The 13,468-nt window shown below is 47.4% G+C and overlaps 1 protein-coding gene and 1 long non-coding RNA gene across 2 annotated transcripts in view; one reads left to right on the forward strand and one right to left on the reverse strand.

The window, feature by feature from the left end:
• SLIT3 (slit guidance ligand 3) overlaps window positions 1-13,468 on the forward strand; it is a 621,868-nt gene that overhangs the window by 543,126 nt on the left and 65,274 nt on the right. The window contains exons 17-20 of the mRNA XM_037798880.1: window positions 3,622-3,765; window positions 4,473-4,616; window positions 7,358-7,521; window positions 8,629-8,761. Coding sequence (XP_037654808.1) covers window positions 3,622-3,765; window positions 4,473-4,616; window positions 7,358-7,521; window positions 8,629-8,761 — 585 coding nt within the window. The remainder of the gene's footprint in view (window positions 1-3,621; window positions 3,766-4,472; window positions 4,617-7,357; window positions 7,522-8,628; window positions 8,762-13,468) is intronic.
• Window positions 1-13,468, reverse strand: part of LOC119505948 — a 162,467-nt gene that overhangs the window by 3,842 nt on the left and 145,157 nt on the right. The gene's annotated exons all lie outside the window — the stretch shown is intronic.

Here is a 13,468-nt window from a genome sequence, read left to right on the forward strand (position 1 = left end):
AAATCTTGATTTCTGGCACCTTTTGACAAATGATATCTGGCAACACTAAGCCCACATTTCCAAATGGCTCCACTTGAGTTGAGCTGAGGAGTGGCTGCTCCATTAGATGGGGCATGTGCTCTCCTGACCACAGCTGTCCTTTCTGTTCTCAGCCTGCTTCTGTCCTTAAGTCACTGGTATGGACCCTGGGGACACCTGAATTACAACCCTAGAAGGAAATTCAGTTCCCACCTTAGGAGGAGGGATAGGTCCATAAGGAGGCAGAGAGTGGGTGCTCAGAGTTCTTAATCATGGCCTAGCATCCTCTGTTTCTGGAAAAACAAGTAATGTTCACCCCTTAGATCTCTCCCCACTGCACTTCCATCTGGGACTAGGCTTTACACAGGATCACAGCTCCTTTCCTGTTGCCAGACAGAGTTTATGGCCTATCCTAGAAACCTGAAAAGACATGGACCTAGAAGCAGCCAAGGCTTGCCTTGTGAGCCTCCAGCTTTCCAGAGGAATCCCCCAGCCTTTAGAGGCCTCAGTGTCTCTAAGATGATTGAGTACAGGGTCTGCAAAGTACACTCAGCAGCTTGCCAAGCTTGTCCTGCTGCTGACCCCTTTGAACTAACCCTGGACCTGGGGTGGGTGTTTCTGAGGCTTGGTCCTCTCTGGAAAAAGGCCCTCTTTCCTCATCAGAGTCAAAACACAGTGTTCTGGTTTGCTAATGCTGCTGTTTTGCAAAACACCAGAAATGGATTGGCTTTTATAAAGGGAGTTTATTTGGTTACAAAGTTACAGTCTTAAGGCCATAAAAGTGTCCAAGCTAAGGCATCAACAGTAGGGTACCTTCACCAAAGGAAGGTCAGTGGCATCTGGAAAACCTCTGTTAGCTGGGAAGGCTGGCATCTGCTGATCCCGGGTCATGTTCCAGCTCCTCTCTCAGCTCCTGTGCATTCTTCAAAATGTTGCCCTTGGGGCATTTTGTCCTCTCTTAGCTTCTCTGGTGCAAAGTGTCAGCAAAAGTCTGCTTTCAATGGCCATCTCAAAAATGTCTCTCTTGGTTGCAGCACTGAACTCCTTTTGTCTGAGCTCTTATAGGACTCCAGTGATTTAATTAAAACCCCTGCTGAATGGGCGGGGCCACACCTCCATGGAAATAATCTCAGAGTTATCACCTACAGTGGGGTGGGTCACATCTCCATGGAAACAACCCAACCCAAAGGTTCCACCCTAATCAAGACTAAATACATCTGTTCCCACAAGATTGCTTCAGAGAACACGGTGTTTTGGGGAACATAATACATCCAAACCAGCACACACGGTTTTCCTTCCAGTGTCTTCAGAGACAAAGATGGAGAGACGACCCCTGGTAGGCTCAGATTTAGCATTTTGGGGTTTCCTGGGATTTGAGGTATCTTCACAAAGACGCTGCTCTGAGAATATGCTCAAGCTCTTATAAAAACCCTGGTGTCCTCATTTTGTTTCTGGAGTAATTTTGTTCTCTGTGCTCCAACCCCCGCTGCCTGTGATTTTGAGCAGTGCTCTGATGGATAGAGAAGCAGCGGCAGCACGGCCTTCTGGAAAATTCGATCCCCCGTTTTTCACTCTCCTTCTGTTTTCCATTCTCCCAGCCTGAGGAAATCCAATTGGCAAACCTTCCAGTAATGTGATGTTAATTTTGCTCATTTAAAGAAACAGATGTCAGGAAATGGGAACCCTCTCACTTCACAGATGCTTTAACTCATCTTCATTGCCTGTCCCTGTACTTTAATCCCCCATGAAGCCCAACTCTCTGGAGCAAAATCCTTCTTCTTCAGCATTTCAATGAGTTACAGCTACTGGGAGAACCTTTATCTCTCCTCCCGTGTCTAATTTGGGGGTAATTTGCAGTCTCCCCAGTGCTTTACCTTCATTCTTGGGTTACCCTGGATCAGGGCTCCCAGGATTTATAAGAAAACTGCCTGAGTTTAAGGAGAGCCAGGAAGGGGGTGGAAATCCAGGGGAAGAGTCTCCTGACTCTCTCAGACTTGTTGGGGGGAGTTTTGAGGAGTATTTGCACATGTTTTCTTGGCAGGGGAGGGGGATAGCAGGGTCATGATGAAGAATACAGAGGTTGCAGGTGTTGTAGGAGAGGGAGCTGAGGCACCACCCCATCCTGCAGAAACAGGCGTTGCCCACCTTGTGGGTCCGGTCCCTACTTGGGAAGAAGGAAAGCAACCTTCATTGAATTTTTGGTTGTGTCACTTGCTCAGAGTCAGACCCTTGGGGAAGTTTCACTCCCTGGGTTGCTATGGGTCAGCTCTCACCTCCGCAAGGAGGGTGCAGCTTGAGAGACACAAAAATACCAAGGTTGTGAGGCCATCCTGCTATTTGCCTCCAGTGCTCATGACCCGGAGCAGTGTCCTCTCCTCACTGGGCCTTGGGATCTGTAAAAGTAAAAGGGGAGGTGGATCCACCTCTGGTGAGCCCCAGTGCCAGTTCTAACTGTCTCAGGGTGTGTAGTGTGTTCAAAGGCTCTGTCTCCACTTGCAGATTTCCCTGTTCCCAGAAGAAACGTCCCTGGGCAAAGTCCTGACATGGTGTTTGCTCAGGGTGTTGGGTTCTGCCCTCAGCTTGTATAAATATTAGCACTTTCAGTTCCATCCATCCAGCCCCAGATGCCTTTCAGGCCTGGATCTTTGGGAGATCCATGGAGCTTGCCTGTCCCCTGCCTGCCAGGGAGAACCTGGGAATTTGCAGCACCAGTGACACCAGTGCTTGCTGCTCTGATCTCCTCGTGAGGCCTGTGGTGTGCTGTCGGCACTGGGCGTTGGAGGGAAGGGGCTGCTCTCATGGCTCAGGGGCAGGATCAGAGCTTGATAGAACTGAGCCCACTTTATGAAAATTATATCCCAAACTCAGAATTCTGCAGAGCAGTAATACCAGGGAGTGAGAATCCACATCACCAATGGGACATTCACTTAAAAAAGAGGCAGTTCAGAATAGCCTTTTTCCATGCCAGTAGCCTCAGCGGTATGACTGTGGGCAAGGCACTTAATCTCTCTGAACCTCAGTCACCTCATATATAAAATGGAGGCAGTCATACTATCTCATAGACATTGGTCTGAGAATTTGGTAAGGTTGTGTTGCTCAAATCCTCACGTGGTGCCTGGTACACAGTAAGTGCTCCAGTAGTGACAACAAAGCATCTGCTTATATATCAGTGACTGTCAGCTGGTGAGAAAGCTATAAGTTCCACAGATACCCTACCCCTGCAGGGAACTGGAGGTGGGGGGTTGTATTTTTCTCCTTCCGAGAATCACTGCTCAGTGAGAGTATCTATTAGAGAGAGAAATACGTTTCTTAATCACTGAAAATTATATTTTCAGTGAATTTCATTGAAAATATAATTATACTGGAAAACAACTTCAAACCCCACATAGTCTCTTCACCTGTGCAGAGCAGGGCCCCCTGCCCCCCACTCCTGAGGAGCAGGAGCCTGACGATCAAACATCAGGGAGCCCAAAGTGAGCTCCCAAGACCACCAGTCCTCAGTCTGGGAGCCCCGAATCCCTCTCTGGAGGGCTAGCGATTCCCTCTTTGCGCCGTGACCCTCTGCCCTCCTTGATGCCACCCCATTCTGTCTCCTCTCTCTAGAAACCTGAGCAACAACAAGATCAAGGAGGTGCGAGAGGGTGCCTTCGATGGCGCGGCCAGCGTGCAGGAGCTGGTGCTGACGGGGAACCAGCTGGAGCTGGTGCATGGACGCATGTTCCGTGGACTTAGTGGCCTCAAGACCCTGTGAGCACCCGGGGACCAGGGCCAAGGCCCAGGGGATGGGAGGGCAGGGGCCTCAGTGGGGGACTGTGAAGGTTGGTGGGCAGTGGACAGGACCCAGGAGCTGTGCTGGTCTGCTGAATCCCTTCTTTCATGGGAAAGAACTTAGCAGGCCAAGCAGCCCCCAGCACACACACATAAAGTCACCTACTCTAATATATGCACAGATTTAGCTGCCCACTAGAAACAGGTTGATAGAGGCATGCAGGCACTCTCACATTTACCCCACAAAAATAGACATATACACATACATGTACATAAAAATGACAGACACATGCAGCATGCATTTGAACATATACACCAGCAAGCATGTACATACAGACACACATACACACAAGCTGATTTCCATGGCCACGTCTTGATTTTCTTTTCTCCCACACACACTAACAACCATACAATATACATGTGTGCATACCTACATGTATAACACATGCTCCTACTATAAATAAAGCATGCACAAACAAGAATGTATACTCACATTTACACACAGCCCAACTGGGGATCCAGGCCCTGTTGACACAGGACAAACCTGAGCAACGTGGCAGGTCTGGGCTTGGAGTTGGCAAAAGTGTCCCACCTCCATACAGACACATGCACACACCACTGTGGCACTGCTGTGCAAGGGGAAGGAAAGGGCCTGTGCTCCCTCGAACCTACCCTTTTCCCTCTAGGATGCTGAGAAGCAACCTGATCAGCTGTGTAAGCAATGACACGTTTGTTGGCCTGAGCTCGGTGAGGCTGCTGTCCCTCTATGACAATCGGATCACCACCATCACCCCCGGAGCCTTCACCACGCTTGTCTCCCTGTCCACCATGTAAGTTCTCCTGGGCCCACTGCTTACTCAGTCTGGGCTCCTCCTCTGCAGACATCTCCCTTCCCAGGTCCCTGCTATCTTTGGTCAAGGTCATCTATCCTTCTGTCCATTTAAACATCTCTCAGGCTCCCTCTATGAGTCAGACACTATCTAGGTGCTGAAGATACAATCAGACCTGGTCTTTCCTTCCTGGAAGTCACAGCATAGTGAAGGGCCACAAAAGGGAGGTACACAGTGATATGAAACCCCAATATAGGTTTTGTTGAGGAACACTAGAGCTGTGTTCTGGAAGGTGAGTGGGAGTTAACTTGATGAAGATAACAGAAAGTGCATTCCATTCACAGGGACAAGCATGTGCAAAGATCCGGTGGTAGCACTGGAGCAGGGCAAGCCTGCGGGCCTAAGCAAAGCCAACGTGGCCATAGTGCAGAGTGAGAGAGGGCGAAGTGCAAAGCAGGACTGGAGAGGAAGCTGGGGTCAGACAGTGCAGGAATGCCTGGGCCGTTTTGCTCTTTATCCACAGCATATAAAGAAGCCACTAAAAGTTGTAAGCAGGCCAGTGACATGATCAGATATTGAAAAGATGCCACAGGCTGCTTCAATGGGTAGCAGAGCCAGAGTTAGAATGCAGCTTTCTGGACATCTAAACTAGTACTCCTGCCCAGGTAATGTATTATGTTGGTAAGACACTGTACAGAATAATGGTTAAGATTTTGAACTCTAGAGGCAACTCCTGGCTTTCCCTCTCATTAGCTATGTGAACCTTCGAAAAGTGGCTTCAACTCTCTGTGCTTCAATTTTCCCTTCTGTACAATCTACCTCATAGGATTGTTATGGAGATTGAATGTGTTAATACTTACAAAACACGCAGCAGGGTGCCTGGAATATAGAAAGTTCTCAGCACACACTAGCTTTTGTGGTTGTTCATACTGTTTCCATGTGGCTCTCTTAACCTTGAGTGCTGGTTCCTTCCCTCTCTTCCCATCCCCAAGGGCCCTATGGAAGACAAAAGGGAAAGATTTGCTGCATTTTTCTCTTGCTGCCTGTTGTCATGCTCCCATGAGCTCATCTCACTCAAGGTAAAAGCTGAAGTCATAGAATGGCCTAAAGGCCCTACATCTAGACCTCATGGCCTCTGTCTCCTCACTCCCTCTGTTCCAGCCCACCAGCCTCTGCAGTTTCTTTCACCCCCCAGGCCCACTCCCACCTTACAGTTTTCACTAGTTGTTTGCACTACCTAGAATGCCCTTTCCCCTGGTCTTTCTCCAATCCCTTCATTCTTTGCCAATGGTCAACTTCTCAGTGATGCCAACCTCACCCCCATTCCACCTCCCTGCCTCACACCCAGTCCCCTAACCCTGCTCTCCTTATTTTTCCTATAGCACTGACCATGTCCTATTATACTACATAATTTGCTTATTTATTACTAGTTTTGTAATGGCTGCCTCCCTTCAGCTAGACTATAAGTTCCAGAAGGAAAGGGAATACATCAGTTTTGTTCACTCCCTTATCCTCAATGTCAGGATCAATCCCTGGAACATAAGTAGTCTCCCAATGTATAACTGTTGAATAAATAAGTGAATCTAATGAGTGAGTGACATCAAGAGGAGGGAGAGATGGGTTAGGAACTAGCACCTGTGGATTTGTTCGTTTTAGCCCTTCTTTGTGCCTCCACACTGGGAATCCAAAGACACGTAAGATACAGAGAAGGGCAGAGTCACAAAGCAGGAGGGGAACCAGCTTTGACATGTGAAAGAACTTGCCCAAGTTCACGCAGCTACTGGGCATCAGAGGCAAATTTAAATCCAGGAATATCTGATTCCCCAGCTCTTAATAGCTGTGTCAAACCACAGCCTCTCAAGAGCTGTCCAGCCCTCTTATTTAATCTCTCTAAGCTTTGCTTTCCTCCTTTGTGGAATGAGAATAATACTCCCTCCCTCATAAAGCCTTTATGACAAGTATGAATGAGATGATGGATTTCTAAAGTGGTCAGCGTGGCTCCGGTCCTATAAAAAACACTCAGAAATTGATAGCTGCTCTCATCCATCCATCCCTCCAACACATTCATTTCATTCATCATATATATATATAAATATCGACAGTGATGTCATGCTCGTACCAGGGAATACAGAGGCAAACAGATAGACCTGGTTCCCACCCTCATGGAACTGAAGAGTCCAGAGTGGAACATTTATACAAAAATGATATTCACAAACTCAGATGGGTGCTATGGAGGAAATGAAGGTGGATGGGGGAAAAGAATGGGACAGGACTGAAGGTTCCTACTTTAGGTGAGTGGCCTGAGGAAGGCTTCTTGTAGGAGGTGTCATTTGAGCTGAGGACTAAAGGATGAGAAGGAGCCAACCCGGCAAACTGTAGAGAGATGCATTTCAGGCAGGAAGAAGCAGCACATGTGAAGGCTCTGAATGGAAGAGAATATCTGCTGATGAATTGAAGGCAGTTAACAGAGCAGGAGCTCAGTAATCAAGGGAAGGCATGGCAAGGCCAAGGTCATGTCCATTGGCACAGGTCTAGAATGAGATTTTTGGAAAGACTTCCATACGGATTTTACAAGATATTCTGCACCCCCTTTCCTAGGCCTCTTTCCTCCTTCCTAGAACCCAGAGCAGACCCCATCTTGAGAGCTGGGGCCTGGGGATGCAGAACTGGATCCCAGGGCCAGCTTCCCCAGCAGAAGGGTAGAGGCTAACCATTCAGTAAGGGCCCTTCTCTCCTTCCAGAAATCTCCTGTCCAACCCCTTCAACTGCAACTGCCACCTGGCATGGCTCGGCAAGTGGCTGAGGAAGAGGCGGATCGTCAGCGGGAACCCCAGATGCCAGAAGCCATTCTTCCTCAAGGAGATTCCCATCCAGGATGTAGCCATCCAGGACTTTACCTGTGATGGTGAGAAGGCTGGGGGTGAGGTACCTGGGAAGGCAAGAAAGATCCAGGAGAGGAGAAGTGGAGCTGGTGTCAGGATCCCTGAGATCTGATTGCACTCTGCCCTCGAGCACACAGCTGGAGCTCTGAAGGGCTCTGCTTGTCTGCTGCCAGCCCGCATGACTCCTTCATGCTTACTGAGAGAAGATCCCCCTCTCAGAAGACATTTTACTTCCATCAATCATACATTTGTCATAATATACTGATTTTGTTAAAACAAGATTCTTACCTGCCATCTGTGAGAAAACTGCTATACTAAATACACTAATATATCATGTCCACAGTTAGATTGGGGCCACTTAGTTGTGGCACCCTTGTGCAGTACACAACCTACACAACTGTACCTGGGAGCCCTGGGCCCCAGTCTTCCTTCCTGCATCATCTTGAGACTCAGAGCATATGTTCATTAGAAAAAGACTTCAAGAGGAGCCCCTGGAAAGCTCTTCTCACTGATTAAGGGTCATGAACATCTGGAGTAGGAAGGCTTTGAGTCTCAGGATCCCAGAGGGCATCTTTGCATAAATTCGAGCCAGCAACAGTCCTTTACCTAGTCAACTGTGGGTTATCTAGGGATGGATTAGCTGGTTTGCAGATTAACTGAGATTAAGGTATTTGGGGGCTGGGGGCACACTCACCACCCCAGAGGGGTGACTTTGTAATCAGGGGAGGGGAAAAAGGGACGAAAAGGAGGAAGGGAATAAACAGGGCTCTGCCCCTCACCCCTAACTGCCCCTTCAATCAGTTCAGCTTATTCCTGATCAGGTAACACTGACATCTCTATTACTCTGGTTAATTAAGTCTTGGTTAGCCACCTCTATAATCCTCATTGTGTGTCAAGTGTGGTAGAAGGCAGGCAACCCTACTCCCCACCCCAAGTATGTAGACTTCCCCTCCATCCATGGATGAGTCCAGCAGGTACCTTATTCCTGGTTCTGGCTCAAAGCTGGGAGATGGGAACGGTTTCCATTTGCTAAGAACAGCTTGGCTGGGATCAACGCAGCCTTGCTCACCTGCTCCTGAGTGGAGTTCATCTCCTTCCACTCTCACCCTCTCTCTGGGCTCTCCCCGCAGGCAACGATGAGAGCAGCTGCCAGCTGGGCCCACGCTGCCCGGAGCAGTGCACCTGCGTGGAGACAGTGGTGCGATGCAGCGACAAGGGGCTCCGCGCCCTCCCAAAGGGCATTCCCAAGGACGTGACAGAGCTGTAAGTGTCCCCAGCCCACACCAAGCATCCCGTCACCCCACCACCACCACCACCACACCATCCTTCACGCTTTACCCACTTTATCTCAAGCATTAGTGCTAGGGGTGCACCACTGGAGTGGATGCCAGCAAGAGGGCCATGGAGCCTGCCCATGGTGGCAGCAGCTTTGACATGGGAACAGGAAGCCCACCGACCCCAGTGCCTCTGCCCGGCAGATGAGGTGTCACTGACCCTGCTCTCCCTAAAGATACTTCAGAGGCCAAGTGGGAAAGTTATTGTCATTTTCTGTATCACCCCCAAGCCCCCAGGTCTTGCTCTGCTTGTCTTCTTATCCCTCCCACCCTTGGCACTGTCCCGCTCTGGTACCAGCGCCCATGCTGGGTCATTGTAAAGACATTCATGGAGTGCTGTGGCTAATGAAGTGTTTTCATGAATACACTCCTATTCCACCCTCAAAACAGATGTACCAAGCATGGGGCCCATTTGTACAAACAAAGTATTAGTTCTCAGTCCTGTTAATGCTCATATCAGGAACCTTCTTATTCCACAGCCCAAGCCATTGCTCCTGCCCCAGAAGCTCCAAGTTATATGAAAGAGATGTTGTTTACTGAGATTACCGAGAAAACTACTCTACCCCTAGAAAGCTCACAGAGGTGGCCACAGCACAGCCCCACAGCTGCAGGGGCCTCTCTAGGGTGTATCAAGAGCAGTAAAGCCTGGGCCAGATGAGCACTGCACACTCACAGCCAACACAAAGCATATTCATACTCACCTTCATTCATTCATTCATTTAACACATATTTAGTGAGTGTCCCAAATGTCATGCATTGGGCTAACACTGGGGAGATGATGGTGAGCAAAACAGGTGTGAGCTGTACACTCACAGAGCTCACAGTTTGCTAGGGCAGGCAGGCATTTGTTCAGTCATCTCGGGAGCATGTGAGAAATGACAATGGTGAAAAGTGCCACAGCAAAGAGGTACAAAGTTGCTAATGACATCCAAGGGTAGAGGGGCTTGACTTAGATGTAATGATCTGAAAAAGCTTCTCTGGGCAAGTGATGCTGGAGCTGAAATCTGAAAAGTGAGTAAAAAGTAATGAGAAAGGAGGAGGGAATGTGTCAGACTGACGCTGCTGTGCAAAGGCCCTGCGTTAGGAGTGAGCAGAGCCACTGTGAGTGGCTGGCAGAGCCCAGAGTGTTCCGGCTGAAAGGCACTCACAGGCCACCACCCAAACACCCTACCTACAACCCTTGCACGCACACACATCCCTCATGCCTGCCCTTTCTCACACTCTCTCCCTGGACCCCTAGCTTACCTCCTCAACCAGGCCAGCTTAGTTTGTGCAAAAGAATGAGACCACACTCCCCCAGCAAATATTTCTTAGACCCACCCTGCCAGTGCCTCTTGGGATGGTACTTGAGTGTGCCAGTTCTCTATAGCAGCAGATAGATTCTCTGGTGTGTTTTGTGGCTCCTGGCCCTTCCCAGTACACTGGGAGGCTATAACCACGACCGCCAGCCTAAGGCAAGGAAGTCTTGGCAGTCACTAAAAGGTCAGTGTCCGCCCTGGGTTTGAGCTGAAACCATGCCCTGGAAGATCTGTGGGAGTGACGGCTGTGTCATAAGCCACATCCCCTTTCCATGGGCCATGCTGTGCCATGGGGTGGGGGCTGCAGAAAATGACCCAGGTTCACACCTCCTTCCTGCCCTAATTGAGTGCCAAGCGACCCATGTCAAAAGGAAGAAAATGCCATGAAAACAAGCCCATGGATGTTTTTCCCCAGAGGTCCTGGAACAAAGATTGAAATAACAAAGATAATTGGACGTAATTATAAAGTAAACATCAGAGGTTTGGGAGGGGACCTGGTTTCCTGCTTTGGAAAAGGTGGTGCTTCCCTCGGCCAACGTGGCTTCCAGAGCTTGCCAAGGAAAGCCGCCCTCACTTCTGACCGCAAACCGCCTCCTTGGCCTCCTCCGGGCTAAGGAGGTGCCTGGGGACGGGTAAGCAGGAAAATGGGGTGTCAGAGAACGTGAAAGCTGGCAGGCCCAAGAGACTGGCTTGGAGGCCTGTGGTTCACAGAAAGCGGCTGAGTCCTGATCCAAGGTTTCCAACACTGGCTTTCTAGCTCCCTCGGGCATCATTAGTGATCCCAAGCAGAGTTGCCAACCATAAAACAAAATTAAGTTTAATTCACTAAAAAGAAGAAAACCCCAAAGTTATGCAGCATTTCTCCAAAGGGCCTGTTGCACATTCAAGAGGGAAGTGAGTTTTCCTTTAGCCAGCCCTCTGCAAACCCCCAAAGGCCCTCACTTTTTGTGCCTCTTCTCTCTTTCGTCTTCCTGGGTGAGGCAGGCCAAACTGAGCCCTTACTTCATTAGCCTTTGCTCATTCAGTCCTTACATGTTCTCACTGAGGTGATGTTTGCCCTCTTTTAGGAACAAGAAACTATCAGAGAAGTAAAAATCACTTTCCAAATCTGATAATTGGTAAGCAGCCTAGTCAGGATTAGAAAACAGGTTTGCCTGGCCCCAAAGCCCATTCTCTTATCCATCACACCAGCAGTTCTCAAATTTTTGAGTCTCAGGACCTTATTATACCTTTAAAGATCATTGAGGACCTCAAGAGCTTTTATTTATGTTGGTCATATCTCTCAGTATTTATCTTATTAGAAATTAAAGCTGAAAAAATTTTAAATATATATTAATTAATCCATTTAGAATAACAATAATATACCCATCACCGGTCAACATAAATAGCATATTTTTAAATAAGATGCAAAACAAAAGAAAATAAATTTAATTTAAAGAGTGGCATTGTTTTACATTTTGGCAAATCTCTTTAAATGTCTGACTGAATAGAAGAGAGCTAAAGTTACATACCTGCTTTAGTATTCAATCTGTTGTGATATGTTGTTTTGGTTGAAATATAGGAAGAAAATCTGACTTCACACAGATATGTAATTGGAAAAGAAAGGAGCATTTTAACAGCCTTTTTAAAAATAATTATGGATATTCTTCTTTGTTACTACACCAAACCACACATGTGGTAGCTTCTTAAAGGTTAGTTGCTCTGTGGAATCTGAAAGCCTGTCAGTTTATTTTTCATACTCTGTTATATATATATTATTATAAGGGGCAGTTTTGCACTTAAAATTGGTCTTTTACCCATGCTTAACCTTGTGACATCACACATTGGTCATTTGGAAGATACTGGCTCACTGAATTATGAAGATCTTCCAAAAAAATGGCACATTGCATTATACAATATTAAAAACATAACATCTGTTAATATCACCACCGATGTTATCAGAGAAGTCTTTAAGTATGGGGAATCTGTCAGCCTCACAGTGGCAGTGACAAGTTTTCCAAAATTTTAATTTGTGCTTGAAAGTTCAAATTTTATCACTGGCAATCAATACTGTCAGCTGTTTTCCTCAAAGTGACAGGCTTTCTTTGTTCCTTTTCGAGAAAATGTCTACAAATACTCAGGTCTGAATAATCAGTTTATTAGTCGTTATTTTAGGTAAAAATGGTATTTCTTGGGGGAAAAAAAAAGGCTAGTTCAGTAGCAACTGAATTACACAGGTGCCTTTTCTCAAGACAACCATCCTACTTTATATGCAGAACGAGTGCTTTATACCTCCTTCCCACTTTGTTACACAGAATATTGGAAACGTGTACTCAAGGGTCGGTCAAGACTTAATATAATTAATACTTTTGACTGCTTCATCAAAGGCACTCTTCAGTGGAACTAGCTTTTTGTTTTTGTTCTTTACCTACAAGTGCATGGAGCTGGGAGTGACCTCTAGTAACTTGGCTGCCCTGCCTTGATTCATGCTAAAGCCGTTGCTTCCACGCTGTCGGTGCAAATGTTGACACAGTGAAAAAGGCAAATAATGTTTTAATCTTACTGCAAAAAGCAGTTTTGACCTCACAGACCCCTGAAAGAGTCTCAGGGATGCCTAGGGGTCCATGGACGACACTTTGAAAAGTGACACCCACCCTAAGTCAGCATTAAGTTCCTGATTTAAAAGGAAGCCTACAAAATCTTCTGGAAGGCAGGGCAGAAGCAGATGCTGGGCATCTCAGTCCCCAAGTCACTGACACTAATCTTCCCTGCAAAGGTAGGGCCTTACCAGCTTCAGCATGTTCACACATGGCTGTGTCATTAGTCTTTGGTATTCAGGCTTGCGTCGCCATTCTAGGAAAACTTAAACCTAAAAATCTGTGTGCTTCAATTTAAGGTAACATTAGGCCCTCCTGTTTCCGGAAACAAACTTTTCAAACCTGTGTCTTCGTGAAGGCTAGAGAGGAGTCAATATCTAGTGCTGAGGGCAGTGTGTCCCTGAGGTCTACCCCAACTGATACCCTTTATCCAAAGTTTTGATACTGATTTTGGTTTGAGGACCACAATCATTGATCTGTTTGTCTACAATGGATATCCCAGGGAGAGGGGATTGGAAGTATCCATGTCTCCCTTTAGGCACAGCTCTTAGAATTTGGTGGTCTGAGGATATCTTGGTAAGCAGGCTAGCAGCAGCTTGTGCGCGTGCACACACGCACACACACACAGACCACTAACAAGAGACATGGAGGGGATGGGTCCTGTCCTGGAGATACAGGGCTGAGCCACAACACTTTCAGAGTAAGTGATGATAAAAATGGATGGATTGCATAAGACTGGCACTTAAAAAGTTAGAGGATGGG

This window comes from Choloepus didactylus, chromosome 11 (assembly GCF_015220235.1).
Source record: "Choloepus didactylus isolate mChoDid1 chromosome 11, mChoDid1.pri, whole genome shotgun sequence".
Taxonomy (NCBI): domain Eukaryota; kingdom Metazoa; phylum Chordata; class Mammalia; order Pilosa; family Megalonychidae; genus Choloepus; species Choloepus didactylus.